Raw genomic sequence first — 15,838 nt, 5'->3', positions numbered from 1 at the left:
GGAGTCAGGGAGGAGGATTCAAGAGAGGCCTCCTCTGGGATCTGGCCAAGAAAAGGGGTCGGGCCAGATGGTGTGGCATTACTTTGTTGGTTTTTGGTTTGTATGTTTGCTTGCTTTCCCCAGTGCCCTCCACTCCCCACTCACCGAGGAAGACAACGGCCGCAAATTTCACATCTGGTTGGATGCAGTTGGTATAGGCCAGAGCTTGGGACAAGAAAATGGGAAGGAAGTCCCCAAAGCTCTTCATCTGGGGAGGAGGAGAAGGAGAGTGAGAGACCCCAACCCATCCCCAACCTCCTTGATGATGCGCCCCAACTCTCCAACTGCCACTTCCACTACAGGACACGGTGCTCTCAACCTCCTCCTGGTCCCTTTCGCAGGGGAGCCGTCTCGGGGCGGACCGCCTCACCGTCGCCCTCTTTCCCTTTAGACGGTAAGGTCATTGCGGGCCGGGAACGCGTCTACCAACCATTCAACTGTGCTCTCCGAGGAGCTCGGTACAGTGCTGTGTACAGAATAATTACCCAACAAATCCCACCGATGTGCCCCGCAGGAGGGATCCGCGCCCAGAGTTCCCACCCCAGACCCAAGGACACCCCCTCCCAGCCCCCACCCATCCCTGTCGCACTCACCAAGGCCCTCCAGATGGTACCATAGGCCCTGCTCTCCCTCTCTTCCCACCTCAACATCCATCCGAGGACTCTGGAGTCCCTCCCGCCGATACTCTGGGCCAGCCTGAAGAATGTATATCTGGCTTTCTGGAAACAGAGAACCAGAGGGGTGGGTGTCAGGGGTCGGCAGAACCCCGGACCAGGGGCTCAGAGAGGATGGGTACTGTGGAGGGTGGGGAAGACTCACTTTGGCCACTGTCGGGTGCTCGTCCTTCAGGTGGAAGAGGATGGGGAGGAGGCAGCAGATCAGCTTCTGACGGAGACGGGATTTTGGAACCGTCACACAGCTGCAGGCCACGGCTTCCAGCAGCTCCAGGGCTGCCACCCGCACCTGGGGTCTCTCCTGAGGAGAAATCCCCGGTGGAGTGTGTGGGAGGGGCAGGAGATGAGGGGAGGGCTACGGTCACCGGAGCGGGGGCTTTGGACCCCAGGGCAGGGACAACTTAGTGACTGAGGTCTTCGGTTGGAGAGTAAGGAGCGAGGACATCTCTGGCATAGGGTGGGAGGCAGTGCCGGGCGGGGGGCGGGGGTGAGCCGTGGCTCGCCGCGGGTCTGACGAGCTGCGGAAGGGCAGCCGATGCCCCGAGCCCTGTGGGAGCTGTGGAAGCGGCCGCCTCTGGGCTCTGGCACAGCCGGGGTCGGGGCGGGAGTTCCCGGGCTCCGGCCCTGCGGCAGCTGCTCCCTTGTCCCCTCGAGGCCCTCAGACTTACGTCGTCAAAGAACGGGTTCAGCATGAGGACGATATCCTTAAGGAGGTGGCCGAGTCCCCGACTGCCCAGGCTGCGGACGCTGAGAGTCGCCGCGTCCATGGCCACTAGGAGTCCCTCCTGGTCCTTCTGGGTGATGCCCTCCAGGAGGAAGGGGAGCTGAGCAAGGAGCAGTGGGTGCTGAGGAGACGAAGGCAAAGAGGGCGACGGTGAGGCGGGCCGCCCCGAGACGGCTCCCCTGGCCCCTCGATCCCGGGGCCCCACCCGGACTTCCCACGCCGGGGCCGCCCCCGACCGCTTCCGGGAGTCCTTTGTCGCCCCGCTTCCCCTGCCCGATCTGGGCCCTCCCCGGGGGCGGGGTGCTCTCAAAGACTGTCCGGGTCGCGGGCTGGTGTTCCCCCCGGCCCTACACCCTATGGGGGTGGCCCTAGGGCTGGGCCCCAGACCTTGCCGTGGTTGAGGGGCAGGCTGGTGAGGGCCTGCAGGCTGATGACTCGCACCACGGGGTCGGGGTCCTTTAGGCCGTCCCGGAAGATTAACCGCACGACCTTGGGATCCAGGACAGTCTTCAGGTCGGGGGTCCAGATCAACTGCCACAGAAAATCGTGTCTGCGAGTGGACCGCGTAGGCGAAGGGGGCGGGAGTCTGATGCTCGGGAAGGCGGAGCCGGGACCCGCAGAGAGGGGGCAACGAGTGCCAAGCTGTTTGGGACAGGGGCGGGGACCAGTACCTTCCCGCTCCCCTCCAACCTCTGCCCACCCTCTCACCAGGGGTTCGGGGTCCGGGAGTCCCTGGCTGAAGGTGACAGTGCCCACCGCGGATCCGAGCCGTCTTTCCGGGGCCCTAGACCCCTGTTCTTACCTCGGCCAGCAGCCCCATGGCCACACTCCTGCCCTGCGGGTCTTTCTCCTGCAAAGAGCTGGCCATCATTTGCAGGAGGTCGGCCACCATCCGGCACCTGCTCTGGACCAGGGTCCTGGGGGAAACAGCCCCGCAGGGCTGAGCTCAGAGAGGAGTCCGGGAAGCCCCGGGGCCGGGGAATAGGAGCTCGGGGAGGGCCAAGGGTAGGGCAGTTAACTGCGGAGGCCACTCCGCACCTGCTCGTCCAGACCAATTTCTTGGGGGATCCTGCCCACCCCGACACACACACACACACACACACACACACACACACACACACACACCCCTGGCCAGAAGGGCCACGGCCTCCTGGAAGTTGTTGAGGGATGAGAAGAGGTGCCAGCCATCCTGCAACTCCATGGCTATGAAGCTCTGCCAATATCCTCTGGTGGACAGAAGCCCCCTCAGGGCCTCCAGGGCCGTCCTGAAAGCAACGAGGGTTTGGGGGTTCAGATCGGGGTGGGTGGTGCGAGAGGACCAGAGGGTGTCCGTCAGTCCTGCCGATTCTGGGCATGTCCCCAAATCGTCTTGTCCTGTCACAGGCAACCCCTACACCCAGGGGTAGGACACACGGGACCTGACCTCCAAATCCCCCATCCCTGCCATGTTTGGTCCCCAGCCCAGCAGGGACAACCTGGACCAGGAGCTCCCTGGAATTTCTGCCATCTCCGGCCTCCCAGACCTACGGCCCATCGGCTCCCTGGCCCCTTGGAGCCCCCGGCCCCAATTCAGAATCCTCGAGGGATCGGCCCGGTGATCGGGGGATGAGCCATCCGCACTTGGAGTATCTTCTTCACGGGTCCCTCTCCCCCAGCTCCACATCCCTCCGATCGCTCACCTCCAGGGACTGAGGGCAGAGGGGACGGTGGGCTCCACGGCCAAGAGCACTCGTTCCCCCACCAGGCCCAGCTCCAGCACATACTGGATCTGGATGATGAAGGCCAGGAAGAGCTGGGGGACGAGTTGAGCCACAGCCTCCGAGTACTCCACAGCAAAGAGAAGCTCATATAGCGTGTTCACAGCCTGGTGGGGTGGCACATGGACTCAGCCAGAAGTTCTCCCAAGCCGACCTGCCCCCTGGCCTCTGTCCACGGCTCCCTTTGACCCCACACCCGGGGCCCACTCTGAGCCGAAGCCCCGGGCAGGGATAGGCAGCACCCAGCTCGGTGGCCCCTCTCGGGGCTTGGCCCCCTGTGCCCTCGAGGACAGCCCCCGACTCCCACCCCTGGCGCCCTGGGCAAACTCCCTAGGCAGCGGGGGATGGGTCGGAGGGACTGGGAAGAAGTGGGGCAGGGGTGGGGCTCAGTGCTAAGGGCTGCGGGCTCCAGCCAGCCCTGCCCTTCGATCCGTCCTTCTGGGTCTCACCCCGATGGAGCCTCGGCTGTGCCTCTCCCACTCGGTCCCGTTGCTCTCCTCAGGTAGAGGTCGTACCAACACTCTACGGAGCAGTTCCCGCATCATGCAGGAGGCGATGGAAGCATCCGCCCCGACAGATTTCCAAACCTCAAGGACCTGCCTGTAGAGCCACAACCCGGACTCAACTTTACCCACCTCTCCCCCAGCACCGGCCCAGGATCACGCCCCAGAGGGGACCAAGGCAGTGCGGGGACCCTGGATTGCAGCCTTGGGGGCCTGGGAATCTCCTCACCACTCACCTGTGTGCAGCTCCCACCCAGGACCGGCCCCTCAGGCGGACACCAAGGAGAGCTGAGGCCCCCAGGCTCCATACAACTGCCGGAGTTCGTACTAGGACCCCACCCCGGAGGCATCCGGTGTCGTTCATCCCGGGTCTGTCCCAGCTGCGGCCTTTCCGTCCCGAGGAGCTGGGGGGCGATGGTGGCCGTACCTGTTCAGAGGTATTGAGTACTCGAGGAAGACCTGCACTGTCTCCCGAGTGTGGTGACAGGCCAGAAGGGCCAGGGCTTCCTTGAAGAGGGTCTTCCCAGCCTGGGGGTCGGAGGAGATGTGGTGCTCCAACACGCTCCTTGCCAAGTCGGCCGCCCGTAGGTCAGTGGGGAGGCAGACGGTCAAAGTCGAACTCGACAACCCCGCCAGACATCCCTTCCCGTCGTGTCCCCCACTCCCACCCACCCCCCTCCGCCCCCACCCCACGAACCCTGCCCGGCCCGGCCGTCTGGGCCCCAAGCAGCAAAGCGGTGAAGGCCCCACCGCCTCCCAGGCCCAGGTCTGCTAGTCTGGCTCCAGTCCACAGAGCAGGGGAGCAGAAATGCTGGCGAACTGAGTGGGGAGAAGCCGCAGAAGGGAGAGCGAGAGACTCCCGCTCCTCAAGAACCTCCAGTGGTTGCCCGTCCGCTTCCACACATCAGGCGGCAACTCCTCACCAGTGGGTAAGCACACCACCACCTTGCCCCCTATTTCCTGCTGATTTTCTACGACAACCCAGCCCGCGCACTTTGCACTTCTAATGCCAACTTCCTCACCGTACTTACTGTATTCAAGGTACTCACTCTACCTCCATCTCATCCAGACTTCCGCCAACCTATCGCCCATGACACACCTCTGGCCAGGAACGCCCTCTCTCCTCAGATCCGACAGGCAATGAATTACTGAAGGCACATCTCCTCCACGAAGTCTTCCCTGACTAAGCCCCCGCCCTCTCCTCTTCTCCCACTCGCTTCTGCGTCACCATGACCTGCTCTCTTTATTCATTCCCCCAGCCAGCCAGTCAGCCAGCCAGCACCACGGCACTCACGTCCATATCTCTCATTTATTGCTGTCTCTTACTATGTGTCTCCCCCCTCTAGACTGACAGCACATGGTGGACAGGGAATGGCTTCATTTGCTGTTATATCGGACTCTCCCATTCGCTTAGTACAGTGTTCTGAACACCGGAAGTGCTTAAAAATATGATTGACTGACTGATTTTTCCTGTTCTTGGATGTTTAGTATTGTTCACTGCCCTTATAAAACTCCCATTTTTAAAAATTTGATAGACTCATAAATGGATATTCCAATGAGTCCTGTCCTGTGGAACAATTTTGAGTATTGCCCCACTGCGCTACTGCTCGTTCAGCTGGGCGTAACCGAAAATCAATCAGGATTGGGTAGTCGGAAAACTATTTTGTGTGCACACCGCCACGACTCCCAGGGCCACATTTCACCTGCAACGGTACCCTAAGAAGTTGTGTTGTGCAACAGGGACATCATTAAATAGTACAGACACACGGGAAGATAGAAAAGTAGGAAAATGTAGGTCTCAGAATGACTAATCCTTTGGTTTCCAGATCTGGAAAAATTGCCATTGCAGATAAAACGTGCCAGTTTTGTGGAGATGACAGATGGGGAGAAATGATATGTTCACTTTAGTTACTGATTCCTATTCGTTCAGTCCTTCACTCAGTCATTCAACCGCGGTCATTGAGCCCTTACAGTGTGTCCGGCACTGTACTAAGCGCTTGGGAGAGTAAACTAGAACAACCAACAAACACATTCCTGCCCACGACGTGCTTACAGTTTTGAGGGGGCGACAGGCAGTAATATAAATCCGTAAATGATAAATAGATAAAAAGTAAATAAATTACAGTTCTAAGCGGATTCATACCGATGTGCCGGGGGGATCAGAGTGAAGATGAATGAAGGAGCAAGTCAGAGCGGCACAGAAGGGAGTGGGAGGAGAGGAGGGCCTAGCCAGGGTAGACTTTTTAATAGGAGAAGTGCCTTCACTAAGGTTTCGAACTGGGGGACAGAAAGTATATGAAGCTGAGAAGCAGCGTGGCTCAGTGGGAAAAGCCCGGGCTTGGGAGTCAGAGGTCGGGGGTTCTAATCCCGGCACCACCACTTGACAGGTGTGTTACTTCGGGCAAATTACTTAACTTCTCTGTGCCTCGGTTACCTCATCTGTAAAATGGGAATTAAGACTGTGAGCCCCAAGTGGGACAACCTGATAACCTTGTATCTACTCCAGGGCATCCTCCCCGTCAGTTCTTCCGTACATTCAACTCCCTTCTCAGGCCCCGGGTTCCACCCCCTCCTCCTTCCCTCACCCCCAACGATCTGGCCACCTACTTGATTGATAAAATTAAATCCATCAGGTCCAACCTCCCCAATGTCACTCCCCCACCTTCTCCAACCCCCCGGCTCTCAACACACTCTCTGCTACTCTCCCATACTTCCCAGCGGTATCCTCAGAGGAACTCGCCTCCCTCCTCTCAAGTGCTACTCCGGCCACCTGTGCTTCTGACCCCATTCCCTCTCATCTCATGAAATCTCTCTCTCCGTCCCTTCTCCCCTCCTTAACTTCCATCTTCAACCGCTCACTTTCCACTGGTTCCTTCCCCTCTGCCTTCAAACATGCCCGTGTCTCTCCCATCTTAAAAAAAACCCTTCTCTTGACCCCACCTCACCTTCTAGTTATCGCCCCATCTCCCTCCTACCATTCCGTTCCAAACTCCTTGAACGAGGTGTCTACACGCGCTACCTCGAATTCTTCAACACCAACTCTCTCTTCGACCCCCTCCAGTCTGGCTTCCGTCACCTACGTTCCACGGAAACTGCCCTCTCAAAGGTCACCAATGACCTCCTGCTTGCCAAATCCAACGGCTCATACTCTATCCTAATCCTCCTCGACCTCTCAGCCGCCTTCGACACTGTGGACCACCCCCTTCTCCTCAACACGCTATCCGACCTTGGCTTCACAGACTCCGTCCTCTCCTGGTTCTCCACTTATCTCTCCGGTCGTTCATTCTCAGTCTCTTTTGCAGGCTCCTCCTCCCCCTCCCATCCCCTTACTGTGGGGGTTCCCCAAGGTTCAGTTCTCGGTCCCCTTCTGTTCTCGATCTACACTCACTCCCTTGGTGACCTCATTTGCTCCCACGGCTTCAACTATCACCTCTACGCTGATGACACCCAAATCTACATCTCTGCCCCTGCTCTCTCCCCCTCCCTCCAGGCTCGCATCTCCTCCTGCCTTCAGGACTTCTCCATCTGGATGTCTGCCCACCACCTAAAACTCATCATGTCCAAGACTGAACTCCTTGTCTTCCCTCCCACACCCTGCCCTCTCACTGCCCTTCCCATCACTGTGGACGGCACTACCATCCTTCCCGTCTCACAAGCCCGAAACCTTGGTGTCATCCTCGACCCCGCTCTCTCATTCACCCCTCACGTCCAAGCCGTCACCAAAACCTGCCGATCTCAGCTCCGCAACATTGCCAAGATCCGCCCTTTCCTCTCCATCCAAACCGCTACCCTGCTCGTTCAAGCTCTCATCCTATCCCGTCTGGACTACTGTATCAGCCTCCTCTCTGATCTCCCGTCCTCGTGTATCTCCCCACTTCAATCCATACTTCACGCCGCTGCCCGGATTGCCTTTGTCCAGAAACGCTCTGGGCATGTTACTCCCCTCCTCAAAAATCTCCAGTGGCTACCAATCAATCTGTGCATCAGGCAGAGACTCCTCACCCTCGGCTTCAAGGCTCTCTATCACCTCGCCCCCTCCTACCTCACCTCCCTTCTCTCCTTCTACAGCCCAGCCCGCACCCTCTGCTCCTCTGCCGCTAATCCCCTCACGGTGCCTCGTTCTCGCCTGTCCCGCCGTCGACCCCCGGCCCACGTCATCCCCCTGGCCTGGAATGCCCTCTCTCCCAACATCCGCCAAGCTAGCTCTCTTCCTCCCTTCAAGGCCCTACTGAGAGCTCCCCTCCTCCAGGAGGCCTTCCCAGACAGAGCCCCCTCCTTCCTCTCCCCCTCGTCCCCCTCTCCATTCCCCCATCTTATCTCCTTCCCTTCCCCACAGCACCTCTATATATGCATATATGGTTGTACATATTTATTACTCTATTTATTTATTTATTTTCCTTGTACATATCTATTCTATTTATTTTATTTTTTTAATATGTTTGGTTTTGTTCTCTGTCTCCCCCTTCTAGACTGTGAGCACACTGTTGGGTAGGGACTGTCTCTACATGTTGCCAACTTGTACTTCCCAAGCGCTTAGTACAGTGCTCTGCACACAGTAAGCGCTCAATAAATACGATTGATTGACTGATTGATTGATTGATTGGCACATTGTAAGGGCTGAAGGAATACCATTACAATTACTATTGTTGTCTGTCTGATATGAAAGAGGGCGGGTATTCTGGGCCAGAGGGAGGATGTGGGTGAGAGGTCGACGGCAAGATAGAAAGGATCACGGGAAAGTGAGAGGATTAGCGTTAGGGGAACGAAGCATGCTGCCTGGGTTGAAGTAGGAGAGAAGCAAGGTGAGGTAGGAGGGGACAAAGCGATGAAGCGATTTAAAGGCCAGGGTGAGGAGTGTTTGTTTGAAACAAAGCTGGATAATAATACAATAATAATGATGATGGAATTTGTTAGGCGCTTACTATGTGCAAAGCAGTGTTCTAAGTGCTGGGGGGATACAGGGTGATCACGTTGTCCCACGTGGGGCTCACAGTCTTAATCCCCATTTTACAGATGAGGTAACTGAGGCTCAGAGAAGTTAAGTGACTTGCCCAAGGTCACACAGCAGAAATGTGGGGGAGCCGGGATTAGAACCCATGACCTCCAACTCCCAGGCCCGTGCTCTTTCCACTGATAAGCCCCAGCTGGAATTTCTTGGGGAGTGGGGAAACAGGGTCTGAACGTTTTTGCAGGAAAATGTTTCAGGAAGCAGAATGGAGTGTGGACTGGAGTGTGGAGAGAGAGGAGGCAGGGAGGTCAGCAAGGAGGCTGTTACACTAATCAAGGAAGGATAGAATAAGTGCTTGCATCAGTGTGATAGCCGATTGGATGGAGTGGAAGGGGGGATGGGGGCGATATTGTGAAGGTAGAATTGAGGGAATTGATTGCTGGCCGGACTGTGTGGGTGGAAGGGGACAGTGGAGTCGATGCTCATGCCAAGGTTATGGGCTTCCTGTGCCCATCTACCAGGAATTTTTGTGATATTTAGCATTCCATTTTCTGTTGAGTTTCTTTTTGTGAGGATGGGACCCTGTATATATGGGTACACGGTGGGTCTCCAATTTATACGTGGCAAATGAGAGAATGCCCTCCTGTTTGGGAAATCCTCAGCCTAATGGTTGAGCACCCAAAAAGGCATAATGGGCTCAGGAAAGGATTTGGATAAGGCAAAGGTCCAGGAGCTTTCCTGTGTGATACAATTACCTTCTAGAGCCCCACCTTTAGGGAAATGGGGAAGTAGCCGGAGTAGTATTTCCCTGTGGGAGCGGGGGGGGGGGATCTGACTACCGCCTAATTGTGACTTGAGGAGAGTGAGGGAGGTCTCAGGTGACAGACAGCCCCAAGACCAGGAAACCATAGAGCATCCCCAAATCATTTATTGGTCATCATGTCCGTCTCCCGCTTCTAGACTGTAAGCTTGTTGGGGACAGAGAATTTGTCCACAGACTCTACGGTGTGGTACTCTCCCAAGATCTTAGTCCAGTGATCAGTCGATGGATACCATCGATCGATGGTGCTGGCTTACATCAGAGGGACTGGCTACAATCAGGGTTTATTGTATTGGTTAAGCACTTGGCATGTGGCAGTCACTGCACTTAACGCTGCTGTAGGTGCACGATTATCGGGATGGATACAGTAGCTGTACCACATAGGGCTCAGTGTCTTGATCCCCATTTTTCACATGAGGGAACTGAGGCCCAGAAATGTGGAGTGACTTGCTAAGATCACACAGCAGCCAGGTAGCAGAGCCAGGATTGAAATACAGTCCCTTCTGTCTCCCAGGCCTAGGGTCTAGGAGACACTGGGCAACACTGCCTCTTTCTGTGACTTGTGTCACACCACTGTGCCTTGTGTCTCTCAGTTGGTCTACAATTCCGAGCCCCCCACCCCAACACGCCATTTATTGCCTGACATCAAAGGTCAATCCCACTCCCAGCCCCTCCCTCCTCAGACCCCTCCATCCCCCCACCCCCGCGTTCCTACCTGATTTTCTAAGGCTGTGTTCACCTGAAGCAGGATGGAGAGTATCCGCATTGCCTGCCCCACCCTGGTCAGGTTGGGGCTTCTCAAACAATTCAGGACTTGGAGGGAGAGATTACTCAGCTGGGGCGAGGTTAGGTTCCTGATCCAGGACTGGTGGGAGGAGAAGCGGGGGTCAAGGAGCGATGGCACATTCTGACCACTTAATAGTAAGAACAATAATAGCAATAATAATAATAGTACTTGTGACATTTGTTAAGAGTTTACAGTGGGCCAGGCACTGTATAAAGCCCTGGGGTGGGTCCAAGAAAATCGGGTTAGACATAGTCCCCGTAGCACCTGGGGCACACTTTGTCAATCCCCATTTTCCAGGTGAGGGAACTGAGGCCCCGAGAAGTGAAATGACTTACCCAAGGTTCCGTAGCAGACAGATGGCAGAGCAGGGATTAGAACTCGTGGCCTTCTGACTCCCAGGCCCCCTGGCCTATCCCCTCCCCACTCCCGCCTCACATAGCAGGGAGACTCTCTTCTCCCCGCCCTTCCCCCAGCCTCACACCCCCGGCCCCGGAGAGGCCCAGGCCCAGAGGAATGACCAGGCCCAGGGAGTGTTGGCTCTTACCACCAGATCGCCGTGGGACTGGGATCCGTAGAGCTCACTGAGCACGAGATCAAAACACTGCTCTGGGAAGGAGGGAGAAACCCCGCGGTGAGAACTCGCTCAGTGATGATGATGATGGTATTTGTTAAACGCTATGTGCCAAGCATTGTGTCTGGGTCTCTTTGCCCCCTGCCCCCAATTCCCTCCCCCAGACACCCCACCAGCTCCAGAACATTCTGAGGACGGGGCTGCACCCGGCCCCTCGCAACCCCCCTACCAACCCCCCCCCCGAAAAAACCCGGCCTCTGCACCCCACCCTCCATCTCCTCTTTCTATTAACTTTGGTTACGGTACTTGCTATGCGCTTACTCTGTGCCAGACACTCTATTAAGCGCTAAGGTAAACAGAAGGTAATTGTGTTGAACACAGTCCAATGCTCACATGCGAGCTCACAATCGATCCCCATTTTCTTGATGAGGTAACTGAGGCATGGGGAAGTGACCTGACTTGCCCAAGGTCACCCAGCAGACAGGGGCAGAGCAGGGATCAGAACCCAGGTCCTTCTGTCTCCCAGGCCCGCACTCTGTCCACTACCGTGTCCCAGGCTCCTCACCGTTGCTCATCACTTCCTCCTTGAACTCTGTGTCCTCGGGGGCTGGAGCGACCCGGGAGGTGCTCATCACTTCCTCGTTGAACTCTGCGTCCTCGGGGGCTGGAGCGACCCGGGAGGGGCGGGAGAAAAGGCTTCTGAAACGAGCCTTTCGGGCCCATTCCAGGAAGCGCCGCATCCTGGAGGTCTCACTCGCAGAAAAAATTCTCCTGGAACAGTAGGAAGAGTCGAAAGAGAAGGAGATGTAAAAGGGAGTTGAAAGAGGCTCCTGGAATGGGGCACCTACCTCTCCCAGTCCCCGGCCTCAGCCTCCCCTCGAAGGTTAAGAAAAGGTGGGGGGGAGGCACCTCCAGCACCTCCCATAACTGCCGCTGCCCTCCCCTCTTCCCCTCCCCTTGGCCTCCTCACTTCTCCTGCTTCTCAGCCCCTGCTTCCCCTCGGCCCCCAGCCCCTGGCCCGATTGGACCCCCGCCCGTTTCCCTTCTCTTGCCCTCCCAGCTAACCACGTCCCGGGCCCACGGACACAAGAGTGGACTGACCGGATGAATCGAGACATTCCGCTGATCGTTATCACTCGACGCTACTCTACTCTGCTCTACTCTACTGTTCGCTAATCTAACTAAAGTCCCCTTCCCTAGCCCAACAAGTCCCCCCCTCCACCTAGCCCCTCTCTAGCCCCCTTCCCTAGTCCACAACAAGCCCCCCCCGCCTCTTCCTAGCCCTCCCCAAACACCTTCCCTCAACAAATAAACGAAATCCTTCTCTTTCCTCTCTACGATCCAATCTACTCTCAAGCTCTGAACCACCAAACTACCACGGAAAGCACCACTAACTCTCCAACCACTACCAACACCTCGACCAACGGTCCAGTGAACACTTCCTGTCCCCAACGGTCAGACCCCTCGCGCCCGGGCTCTGACGTCAGTAGTACAGCGCAATCAGTTGACAGGAAGGGCTCGAGCCCCTCTTCTTTTCGCTCCCCCGCCCCTCCTTTCCTCCTCACGATCCCCCCCCCCGCCCCCGCCCAACCTATGGTCTCTGACCTGCAGTCTTCGTCCATGTGTCCTGAGGATCTGCCTTTTCCCGGCTTTCTTTGTGAACTGTGCCCCCTGACCCCCCTGACCCCCCCCCCCATACATATATATTCTAGAATTTGAGCCCGTTGTCGGGTAGGGACCATCTCTATAAGTTGCCAACTTGTACTTCCCAAGTGCTTAGTACAGTGCTCAGCACACAGTAAGCGCTCAATTAATACGATTGAATGACTGAATTAAAGAAGGAAAGACATAAATATACTAAAGAAACAGATATATTGATATAATAATTACATAATATATTATATTAATATATTAATATAATGTAAATTACACACACACACATACACACACATATATTCTAGACTGTGAGCCCGCTGTGGGGTAGGGACTGTCTCTGTGTGTTGGCAACTTGTACTTCCCAAGCGCTTAGTGCTCTGCACGCAGTAAGCGCTCAATAAATACTATTGAATGAACATATATATTCTAGACTGGGAGCCCATTGTCAGGTAGGGACCGTCTCTATATGTTGCCACCTTCTACTTCCCAAGCGCTTAGTACAGTGCTCTGCACACAGTAAGCACTCAGTAAATACAATTGAATGAATGAATGAAAGAAGGAAAGAAAGACATAAATATACTAAAGAAACAGATATATTAATATAATAATTATATAATATATTATATTAATATAACGTAAATTGTACACACACCCACATATATTCTAGACTGTGAGCCCGCTGTCGGGTAGGGACCGTCTCTATATGTTGTGCCAACTTGTACTTCCCAAGCGCTTAGTACAGTGCTCTGCACACAGTAAGTGCTCAATAAATACGATTGAATGAATGAACGAAAGGAGACACATATACTAAAGAAACAGATATAATATATTAATATAGTAATATAGTAATTATATAATATATCATATGAATATAATGTAAATCATATATACACACACATATATATTCTAGACTGTGAGCCCATTGTCGGGTAGGGACCGTCTCTATATGTTGCCAACTTGTACTTCCCAAGCGCTTAGTACAGTGCTCTGCACACAGTAAGCGCTCAATAAATACGATTGAATGAATGAATGAAAGAACGAAAGAAAGACATAAATATACTAAAGAAACAGATATATTAATATAAGAATTATGTAATACATCAATATAATGTAAAGCGCGCACACACACACACACATATATTCTAGACTGTGAGCCTGGTGTCGGGTAGGGACCGTCTCTATACGTTGCCAACTTGTACTTCCCAAGCGCTTAGTACAGTGCTCTGCACACAGTGCTCAATAAATATGATTGCATGAATGAATGAAAGAAGGAAAGGCATAAATATACTAAATAGATATGACATATTAATATAATATTATCCTACTAACATATTAATATAATGTGAATTACACACACGTGTGTATATATGTGTATATGTGTACACAAATGTGTGTATATGTGTATGTATATGTATGTGTGTGATTGTCAATCAATCAATCGTATTTATTGAGCACTTGCTGTGTGCAGAGCACTGTACTGAGCTCTTGGGAAGTACAAGTTGGCAACGTATGGAGACAGTCCCTACCCAACAGTGGGCTCACCGTCTAAAAGGGGGAGACAGTGAACAAAACCAAAACATACTAACAAAATAAAATAAATAGAATAGATATGTACAATTTAACTAAATGACTAACTAAATAAATAGAGTAATAAATATGTACAAGCATATATACATATATACAGGTGCTGTGGGGAAGGGAAGGAGATATGTATATGTGTATATATACATATACATGTATATATGTATATACATATACATATATAGAGAGAAGCAGCGTGGCTCAGTGGAAAGAGCACGGGCTTTGGAGTCAGTGGTCGTGGGTTCAAATCCCGGCTCCGCCAATTGTCAGCTGTGTGACCTTGGGCAAGTCACTTCACTTCTCTGGACCTCATTTACCTCATCTGTAAAATGGGGGTTGACTATGAGCACCCCGTGGGACAACATGATCACCTTGTATCCCCCAGCGCTTAGAACAGTGCTTTGCACATAGTAAGCACTTAATAAAAATGCCATCATGATTATTTTTAGACTGTAAGCCCACTGTTGGGTAGGGATGGTCTCTATATGTTGCCAACTTGTACTTCCCAAGCGCTTAGTACAGTGCTCTGCACACAATAAGCGCTCAATAAATACGATTGATTGATTGATTGATTGATGTGTGTGTATGTACACATATATATATATATATACATATATGTATGTGTGTATGTATACGTAGATATGTATGTGTGTGTATTTATATATATACGAATGTTTGCATATATATGTGTTTGTATGTGCCTGTGTACACACACACACACACACACACACACATATATATATATATAAAACCAAGGCCATGCGCAGTGTGGGAGGTGAAGCACGTGGGCCGGGCCCGTCTCCTTCCAGCCTGGTGGGGAGCGCCTGAGGGGACGCGGGCACAGGCGTGCACGAGGGCACGAGGCCGGCGGAGGGAGGAAGAGGGAGAAGGGGGGCTCGGGGCCTCTGGTTTCCTGCCCGCCCGCCCGGCCGCCCGCCGTCAGCCGCCACGTTGGTTGCTAGGAGACGCGGTGTCACCGGAACCGGGCGCGGGCTAGGCCGAGGCCAGGTAGCCGTTGCCCGGCCCGGCCCGCGGGGTGAGGGGCCGTGGCCCGGAAGAGGGCCGAGCGTGTCCGAGTGGCCCGCCGACGCCGACACCGACACGTCCCCGCTTCCCGCCAGGCAGTGTGGGTCGGCGACATGTCGGGCCCCGGGCCCCGGGCCCCAAGCCTCGCCAACGCCCGGGGGCGCCCGCCTGCCGCTCCTGCTGCTGCTACTGCTACTGCTACTGCTACTGCTACCGCTACTGCTGGCCGGGCTGGACCGGACCGGGACCGGCGCCCGTCCGGGGCTGGGAGACCGGAGACCTGGGGTTGCTCGACCTGGTGGAGGAGGTCCAGCTTAACTTCTACGACTTCCTCGGCGTGCAGCAGGTACGGCCGGGCCCGGTCAGGGGCTGCCACCAACGTGCGCAGCTCCCCCTCCCCACCCCCGCCTTACCCCCGTCCCCTCCCCACAGCACGTCTATATATGTTTGTACATATTTATTATTCGATTTTACTTGTACATATTTATTCTGTTTGGTTTATATGTTTTGTTGTCTGTCTCCCCCCTCTAGACCGTGAGCCGGCTGTCAGGTAGGGGCCGTCTCTATATGTTGCCAACTTATACTTCCCAAGCTCTTAGTACAGTGCTCTGCACACAGTAAGCGCTCAATTCCATTCAATCGCATTTATTCAATACGATTTATACGATTCAATAAATACGATTGAATGGATGAATAAATACGATTGAACGAAGGAGCGAGGACGGTCTCCTTTCTGCGCAGGCTGCCCGGCC

General features: G+C 54.4%; 1 protein-coding gene across 1 annotated transcript in view; it reads right to left on the bottom strand.

Annotated features, from left to right (window-relative positions):
- The window catches only part of LOC119923096 (maestro heat-like repeat family member 5), a 15,983-nt gene extending 782 nt beyond the window's left edge, over window positions 1-15,201 (bottom strand). Inside the window, exons 1-15 of the mRNA XM_038742643.1 lie at window positions 15,038-15,201; window positions 14,856-14,884; window positions 11,389-11,487; window positions 10,797-10,858; window positions 10,182-10,330; window positions 4,125-4,280; window positions 3,644-3,794; window positions 3,117-3,301; window positions 2,559-2,702; window positions 2,240-2,354; window positions 1,825-1,968; window positions 1,382-1,558; window positions 859-1,014; window positions 633-758; window positions 145-247 (exon numbers count right to left, since the gene is read on the bottom strand). Coding sequence (XP_038598571.1) covers window positions 145-247; window positions 633-758; window positions 859-1,014; window positions 1,382-1,558; window positions 1,825-1,968; window positions 2,240-2,354; window positions 2,559-2,702; window positions 3,117-3,301; window positions 3,644-3,794; window positions 4,125-4,280; window positions 10,182-10,330; window positions 10,797-10,858; window positions 11,389-11,487; window positions 14,856-14,884; window positions 15,038-15,201 — 1,960 coding nt within the window. The remainder of the gene's footprint in view (window positions 1-144; window positions 248-632; window positions 759-858; window positions 1,015-1,381; window positions 1,559-1,824; window positions 1,969-2,239; window positions 2,355-2,558; window positions 2,703-3,116; window positions 3,302-3,643; window positions 3,795-4,124; window positions 4,281-10,181; window positions 10,331-10,796; window positions 10,859-11,388; window positions 11,488-14,855; window positions 14,885-15,037) is intronic.
- Window positions 15,202-15,838: the final 637 nt, after the last annotated feature.

This window comes from Tachyglossus aculeatus, unplaced genomic scaffold (genome assembly GCF_015852505.1).
Source record: "Tachyglossus aculeatus isolate mTacAcu1 unplaced genomic scaffold, mTacAcu1.pri scaffold_144_arrow_ctg1, whole genome shotgun sequence".
NCBI lineage: Eukaryota > Metazoa > Chordata > Mammalia > Monotremata > Tachyglossidae > Tachyglossus > Tachyglossus aculeatus.
This window is presented reverse-complemented; position numbering and strand designations above follow the sequence as displayed.